General features: G+C 35.7%; 1 protein-coding gene across 1 annotated transcript; it reads left to right on the top strand.

The window, feature by feature from the left end:
• The first annotated feature begins 5309 nt into the window (after positions 1-5309).
• On the top strand, positions 5310-8430 carry LOC104216021 (WD repeat-containing protein VIP3). The gene is made up of 2 exons (XM_009765981.2): positions 5310-5731; positions 7520-8430. The coding sequence occupies exons 1-2, from the start codon at positions 5393-5395 to the stop codon at positions 8150-8152; spliced, it is 972 nt and encodes a 323-aa protein (XP_009764283.1). The 5' UTR covers positions 5310-5392; the 3' UTR covers positions 8153-8430.
• The last annotated feature ends 521 nt before the right edge of the window (positions 8431-8951 follow it).

Consider the following 8951-nt stretch of genomic DNA (forward strand, 5'->3'; position numbering starts at 1 on the left):
TGTTTCTCGGCAAATTGCACTTCAGGCCTATTTTGCCTTAAGTGCATAAAAACGTTGGTTGCACTTCAGACTTTTTGGCCTTAAGTGCATCTGAAGTGCAATTTTTCACTTTAGACTTATTGGCTTTAAGTGTAGTAAAACATTTGTTGCACTTCAGACCTTTTGGCATTAATTGCATTTGAAGTGCAATTTTTCACTTCAGACTTATCGGCCTTGTTGCACTTCAGACCTTTTGGCCTTAAGTGCATCTGAAATGCAATTTTTCACTTTAGACTTATTGGCCTTAAGTGCAGGAAATAATTGGTTACACTTCAGACCTATTTGGCCTTAAGTGCAACTGAAGTGCAAATTTTCATTTCAGACTTATTGGTCTTAAGTGAATGAAAACGTTTGCTGCACTTCAGACTTTTTGGCCTTAAGTGCATCTGAAGTGCAATTTTTCACTTCAGACTTATTGGCCTTAAGTGCATCTGAAGTGCAATTTTCACTTCTGACTTGTTAGCCTTAAGGGGTCGTTTGGTAGGATGCATTAGATAAAATAATACATGCATTAGCTTTGTGTATTAATAATACATTGTTTGGTACACATTTTGAACATATGCATTAGTTATGCAAGCATTAGCGATACATCCTATTTGGTATTATCCTATGCATAACTAATGCATAGAAAACAATGGTATTAGTAATGCAATGAGTTTTAATGCATGCATTAGCTTAGTTAAAGACAAAATTGTCCTTCAAAATTTATGTTTGATTAAAATATGCTAGTTAGTATATTAATGCAAGTTCAAAATAATCCAAATAGTGAGAAATAAAATTATATCCCTAGTAAATAAATAAATACTTAGCATATTTTCTTTTTTATAAATAAATATTTTATTTTATTTTACAATATAGGTAGACAAATCAAATAATTTTTTGTAAACTCTTTCATATAAAAATATTTCTCAACATATGTTTCTTTTAAAAAGTTAGAGTGTGATCTAGTTTTGAGGGTATTTTTGTAAACAAACAATTCTTTTAGAAATTGTACAATTCTTTAATACATCAAACCAAACAATGGATAAGAAATATGTCAGCATAACTAATACCAGCATAACTTGTAAGCACGTGATTTTTACCCTATATGAGAATTACTCCCAAAAAATTCAAAATAAAATGATTTTCCTTGGTGTGCAATTTTGAGAATTTTGTGACATTTTTGGATAATTATTTGTATTTGTCTGTGCATGTTTATTTGTTAAATTAATAAAAAATACAAAAATATGTCGCATTTGCATGTAGGATTTAATTCTATAATTGTTACTAATTAAGTTTGTTTTCAAAAAATGAAAATTACAAAAATAGGCATCTTTTGCATTTTTAGCATTTAATGTCCAAATATACAATTTTATGCGTAATTATTACTTAATTGTGCGTTAATTGTTATTGGGAGTTAATTTGCGCTTTTATAACTTAATTTAGTCCTTAATAATATTTTAAGTATCTTTATAATTTAGTTTTAGAAAAAATAAAAGGAGAAAAGAGAATAAAAATACAAAGAAAAATCGGATTGGGCCACTTCTTCAATTTCAAACCACAGGCCCAAATAATTGCCCAACCTTCCCCATGACCCGGTCCACTTCAAACCGGGTCGATCCGGTCCGCCCCATTAACCCAAATACCCAATACCCCTTCTTCATTTTTTGTCCAACACAAAACAAAACAAAAAAATAAAATAAAAAACCCAAAAACCCTAAAAACACAAAACACTCATCCGCCCCCCCCCCCCTCTCATTTTTCATCTTCTTCTCCAAACCTTCCAAACCCCATCTCCCATGGCTGCCCTTCATCCTCACCATGGACGACCCAGCTGCGTCTTCAGCTTCACCAACGTTCATGGCTACTCCTCCTCCTTCGTTCTTCGTCAAGCTCGAGCTTGAGCTCGACGTCCATGGCTGCCCTCCTCCACCTCGTTTCTTCTGCTTCTGCTACGACCCAAACGACCCTTCTGCTTCTTGTTGCTTCTGCTACGGCCAAAGGAACCAGTAATGGCTGCTTCGTCTTCTTCGTTCTTCATCGAGGCTCATCGCCATGGCTGCCTTCCTCCGAGCTGCTGCTGCCGCGCTGCTGCTTCACTTCATCTCCTTCGGCCTCGCCAACGACCAGCTGTTTCTTGCTGCTTTTGTTGTGTCCAAACAGACCCATCACGCTATGTTGCTGCTTTCATCTTCTTCGCGAACACCCCCCCCAAACGCACCCCAGCTGTTTCCGTTTCATCGTTTCAGCTGCGTCAACTGCTGCTATTGCTTCACTTCGGCGTCAACTTCTTAAATTAGTGTTCGTCGTCGTTTGTTCGAGTTTTGGTCGAGGCTCGTCGAAACAGTCCGTACATATTTCGTTTCGATCCGGTTAGTAGATTTTGAGTTTTATGTTTGTCCGTATTTCATTTTGATATTCTCGAATCTAAAATCGGCAAATGTTTGTTTTGTTCATGTCTATCGTTTGAATTAATTTTTAGTTTGTTCATATGTTTTGTTGAATTAATTTTTAGATTTCAAATGGAAATTTAATTAGTTGTTTTTCCTGTTTATTTCATGTTTGTTTTGTTGTTTAGGTAAAAATTTGTTAGTTTAATGTTTGTCAGATTCAAATTGAAATTTAATTGATTATTTCTTCAATTTGTTTCATGTTGTTATGTATTTTCCAGAAATTATTAATGTTGTTAAATCATTTAATCCGTCATGTTTGTTGTTTAAAATAGATTTTAATGCATGTTTATTCATTGTTTGAAGTTCGTTCAGTAATTTAATTTGAGTTTGTTTTGGTTTCTGATTTGTTGATTTAATTTGAATCATGCATATTGTTGTTTGTATTGTTGTCTCTTTGCTCATTCATTTTTGGTCTAAGTTAACCAGTATTGGTTCCCGATATGGTTAATTTATTTCCATTATTTTGGAGTTGTGTTGTTCATCGTGTTCATGTGATTTGTTGTTCGAAGATTGTTGAGAAATTGGTCATCTTGGCTATATTTTGGTTAAGTTATGATTAATTGAGTGTTTAGAGCTGATGGGGGTAGTTTGGTAAATTACAGTACGTTCAGGGGTAAAATGGTAATTGCAATAAGGTCGGAGGGGTAGTTTGGTAATTGAACATTATTATAATTGTTTATGTAGGCATGAGGGACAAAACATAATGTAATGGAGGAGAATATTGCATTTTTTTATGTTAAGCATGGGGGACAAATTATAATGGGTTGGGGTGGATGTATTTATTTAATGTAGGCATGGGGGACAAGGTTTAAAATAAAGAAAACATTAAGTAGTGGGGACAAAGCCTGCCTTGGGGGAATAATTTCGGGTTGGGGATTCAAGACTTGTCTTGCTATATATATAGGGTCATTTGACACATTAAAGAGGGAAGATTATTTATTAGGAGGATTATTTTCTAGAGAGATTTTTGGGGAGAATATTTTTTAGAGTAATACATTCTGAAAATCTGAAGAAGTGTGGTAGAGTTTTGAAAAGAGAAAGACAATTTGAACTTTCACTTGAATAATTTCTGTTTGTCTTTCCTCGAGTGTTATTCAAAATCAGTAAACTACTACATCTTGTATCCGTCTCTCTTCTGCTTTAACTGCGATTGCACTTTGGTATTGTTGATTTTTCAATCTGTTACTGGGTTATTCTACTGGTTGTTACTGGTTTTGCGGTGTTGCTGAACCTGTTGTTGCTGTGTTATTATTGCTGCTGACTTCTCCTTCTTTTGTTCTTGTACTGCCATTTCCAGGTACACATTTGTACACTCTCGGATTGAAGAGAAATGAAATATTAATCAGGCTTTGTTCCTGTTGAATCCCTCCTGTTTAGATTTGTGTTTGAATATAATTTTTCTTTCTTTGTATAAAAATGTAGTCGATTTATTAATGAGTAATGGGGTTGCATATGTATAACTTCTTCATCTAATAATGTTAGTTTAAATTAATCAAATACTAGTTAATTTGTTTTGATATTATGGTGTGTCAATCTCATGTTCTACTATTATTGAATAATAGAATATAGAATAAAAGCAGTTTTTCTTTGTACAAACTCGATTGCAATTTTCCATTTGCAATAGCGGTAAACTAATAACTAATAAGTTCGTCTTTTTCAGCATGTAATTAATTGATGGATTTCCTTTTATTTTTTAGAGACAAACTTAATAGAAAAAATGTAGTCACTATAGGTTTATCCTTTTAAATAAAAATGAGATGAGCCTCGCCAAATAAAATGCACAGATTGCGGGGCCCTCAATAAATGTACATTTAATCACTTAGACTTCGGGAGGAGTCGTTTAGCAAACTTCACGGCTGTCCCCAAATAATAAATACGCTAATCGCTTTAGACACGATTTAATTAATCTTACCTTCTTAAACTCGGGTGCGCATTTCATGCGACCCAAATCCAAATCCCAAAACATTGGATAAAATGTGTTCCGGATTGCGGGTGCATTTCATGTGATGCAATCCAAAGACATGTTTTAAACGATGTTCACATTCTAAAAAATATAAATAAATAAAAAATAATAATAAAAGCGGCTAAAAAGATTAAATTTGCACATAAGTTCATATTTGTATAAAATCAGATAATCAAGCTGAATATAACAGTTGAGCGACCGTGCTAGAACCACGGAATTCGGGAATGCCTAACACCTTCTCTGGGTTACAGAATTCCTTATCCGGATTTCTGGTACGCAGACTGTAATATGGAGTCATTCTTTTCCTCGATTCGGGATTAAAATTGGTGACTTGGGACACCCTAAATCTCCCAAGTGGCGACTCTGAAATAAATAAATAAATCCTGTTTCGATTGTCCTTTAATTGGAAAAAACTCCTTGTACCCTCGCGGGGACGGAAAAAGGAGGTGACACATAACTAATGCAAGCATAACTAATATCAGCATTACTAATACACCCTATTTAGCATTATTCTTATGCACCCTACCAAACGACTCCTAAGTGCATGAAATCATTGGTTGCACTTCAACCTATTTGGCCTTAAGTACATTTGAAGTGCAATTTTTCACTTCAGACTAATTTTTTTTAAACTTCAGACCCGATAAGTATGAAGTTAATCTTAAAGTGAATACGCTTGCAAACTTTTTTGTAAAACATGTATAGGTTCAATTGTGACCAAAAGGCCAAAACGGGGTATAGATGCAAAAGCCCCACATATGACTGCCAATTGAGTCCAGCTTGTGGATCGCATATTTGATCCCCGAGAGAAGTAAAATAAGAGACCAGAATGTAATTATTGTAACATGAAGGACTTACCTACAAAACAGGAGTAAATCTGCCTTTTCACTCTCAGTAAGCGAAAGTGACAGCAGAGATCTTCACTTCCATCTCCTAGGGTTTAACCATTACCAAAATCACCATGAAACTAGCTTCACTAGACAGTATCCAGAACGCGCACGAGGACTCACTTTGGACGGCGGCGTGGGTCCGATCGACCGGCGATAAACCGGCGCTACTTCTCACCGGAGGACTTGATGAAACGGTCAGGATATGGGACCCAACCAAATTCACTTGCCTTCAGACAAACACCGGTCATTGCCTCGGCGTTGTATCAGTCACCGCTCATCCGAATCGCAGGATCGCGGCGTCTGCTTCTATAGACAGTTTCATTAGAGTGTTTGAGGTTGATACTAATAACACCATCGCCACTCTCGAAGCTCCTCCTTCTGAAGTCTGGCAATTGCAATTTAGTCCCGATGTAAGCAAGGAATTTTTTTTTTTGCAAAAAAAAAAAAAAAAAAATTTATTAAATCTAATGGCTGTGCATTCTAATGCAATGTTGTTTTACGTAGTAGATGAGTTATAGAGATATACCAAATGAAAAAGATACAAGCTTTATCTAAAAAATGTGGGCAAATTGAGGGAATTAATTAAACTTTTTATACAAGCTTTATGCTTAAATGCAAGCTCTTTATTTAGCATACTGACGCAGAATAGTGGAAGCTTGTTTCTTGGATATGACTGAATATGGAATCTCAATATTTTTTTCATTCTACATATTGATAAGAAAATGTACCTCGGGCCAAACTCAATTCCAATAGCTAGCTTATGAGATGAGGATTGCCCAAGAACATGTAAGGAGACCAAACAATCCAGGCACAACTGATGTGGGATTTGAAACATATTTGAACTGGTTTGCTTAGGAATTTTTTGTTTGTCTTTCATTCTTACTGGCAGCGGTGTAATGTAACTGCATTTTCTTCTTTTTTCTTTTGAGAAAGTAGTATTTGCTTCTTTGGTAGTGAGTGAACTCTTTATGTTTGTCTCAGGAGTTCAGATTAGGAGCAGTGATGGTTGATACACTTATATTTTTGGTTCATGGCATGGGGACAAGTTTGTAGTGTTCCGTATTTACTTAAGAGTTAAGACTCAGTTTTCTAGGGATAGGCTTCGTTAGGTCATATGATTTATATACCTTAACAAACAAATAATCAAAAGATAACAATTTTAAAAGGCTAGTTTGTAAAATTACTAATATAAGATCACAAGAATCAGATTGTTTTAAGTTCAGATTGTTTTAAGTTACTGAAATCAGATTTTGTTTTATCTGATTTGTAAAAAGAAGGATGATAATAACTTCGTGTTAGGGACGACCAGATCCAATCGGTGATTATGGGCATTAGTGGATTGAGTAGTTAACAGCTTTGCGTGCATCTATGTTCCTGTACTGAGCTAGATCAAAATATTTGAATTTGTAGTTGAATGTTTTGCTACCTTCCTTTTAGAACACCTGAATTCAGCATGTCATTATGTTTTTTCCTTTATTTTCATCGTTATGGAATGGAAATAACTGCTTTTAAGATTTCAGTTAATGAGGCTGACTGGTTGCAAAGTGCGATATTTATGTACAGTCAACATGAATGGAACTAAAATAAAGTATTTTCTTAATTCATTTATGGAATTAGCTATGAGGTGCTTTTAGGTTTTGCTACGAGAAGAGATAAGTTGGTTGGCTATGGAATTTTTATTATTTCTTGATTTTGAATTGCGGTGATCTTCGTAACTTATATACTTGAAGTAAAATCCAAAATTATGTTGGATTATGTTTTAGAGCATGATTGGGTTCTTTTCCTTGGTTGACAATGGGGAGGCCTACGGTGTCTACCGTGATTGGTTCTTTTCCTTGGTTGACACGGGGCTCGCAAAATATTTTGCTTTAATCCCATTTCCATGTTTTCCCTCTCGTTTGTCTTTATTCCTTGTTCATCATACATCAGGATTTTCTTTTTTCTTTGTGTTTGCTACTTGACTAATTGTCATGTGGTGCTCAAGGTTTATAAAGCATACCTTTTTTTTATGTTTTTACTCTAATTGTCATGTGGTGCTCAAGGTTTATAAGCAAACCTACTTTTATGTTTTTAACTGTAATTGTCATGTGGTTCTCAAGGTTTATACAGCAAACCTTTTTGTATGTCTTTACTTTTTTCTACTCATGTTTAGATGATTGGTTTTAGGCAGCCTCATTATGGTTCTCCACATTTTTCAGGGTGGCACTTTGGCAGCAGCCGGAGGTGGTAGTTCATCAGTCAAGCTATGGGATACCACTCAGTGGCAACTCATTGCCACATTGTCAATTCCGCGGCAAGGAGGCACACAACCATCCGAGAAAAGTGGCAACAAGAAATTTGTCCTGTCAGTTGCATGGAATCCTGATGGTAGACTTCTTGCCTGTGGTTCAGTTGATGGAACTATCTCTGTTTTTGATGTGGCACGTGCGAAGTTCCTCCACTTCTTGGAAGGCCATTCCATGCCTGTGCGCTCTCTTGTGTTTTCGCCTTCACACCATGATTCAAGGATACTTTTCTCAGCATCAGATGATGGTCATGTGCATGTGTATGACGCTGAGGGTAAAACCTTGCTCACATCTTTGTCAGGTCATGCGAGTTGGGTTTTGAGTGTGGATGTCTCTCCAGATGGGGCAGCCATTGCAACAGGTTCTAGTGACAAGACCGTTAGGCTGTGGGATCTTAAAATGAGAGCAGCTACACAGACATTAACCCACCACACTGACCAGGTATGGTCTGTGGCGTTTGGACCACCATCAAGGACTGATGTTAGGTCTTGTATGCTTGCCAGTGTATCCGACGATAAGAGCATATCATTCTACCAGTACTCCTGATTGTTCTGAGCTGGTAAGCCCAAACTTTTGATTGCCATCTCTTTTTGCATGGCCTGTATGTGAACCAAGAACGTACGAGAAAATCATCGGCTTTTTATTCCTTGGATCCACAAAAAGTTATTAGATTCTTTTTGAATTTCATACACAGCAGCCGGTGCTATTTCGTACATTGTCCATGAATTATTGCTAATATGTCAAGGTTCATTATTATTGTAAACCTAGCATTTATGCATTTGCTATTATTTGGAATAGCAATTACAAATATTCCTTTTTGGTGATTTCATTGGGTTCTATGCCTAGCCATCTTGCTACTGTTTATTCCCAGAAGTTTGGAACAAAAGAAACTAAATTAGCTAGATGGCATATAGTAGGTATGCTGAATATCCTTATCAAAAAAATAATCCAAATATATATATGTCAAAGGTTGCATTCATGTGGAAATGAAAGAGTCATGTTCTTATGCTCATTCATGTGGATATGGAGATGCTCTGGTATAATACTTGGAAATATAGAATTGTACGAAAATATCCTGTCCCAATATTTTGTACTATTTGTTCTTTTAATTTTGTACAAATGATTATCCTAATCCCAAGATTTTGGTTTTGCATATGAAGACCCCCAATGGACATCTACTTGGAAAGTAGCAATAATCTTGAAGTTTAGAAATGAGATATTTGGCAAAATAAAGTGTATATTAGCCTATTAACATTAATTACGAGCATACGACTTGTAAAAACTTTTTTAGAAGATCCATAGACAGGCACAGCGCAGCACCCTACAAAAAACAAGAAGCCTTTGT

The sequence above is a fragment of the Nicotiana sylvestris genome, chromosome 7 (assembly GCF_000393655.2).
Source record: "Nicotiana sylvestris chromosome 7, ASM39365v2, whole genome shotgun sequence".
Taxonomy (NCBI): Eukaryota; Viridiplantae; Streptophyta; class Magnoliopsida; order Solanales; family Solanaceae; genus Nicotiana; species Nicotiana sylvestris.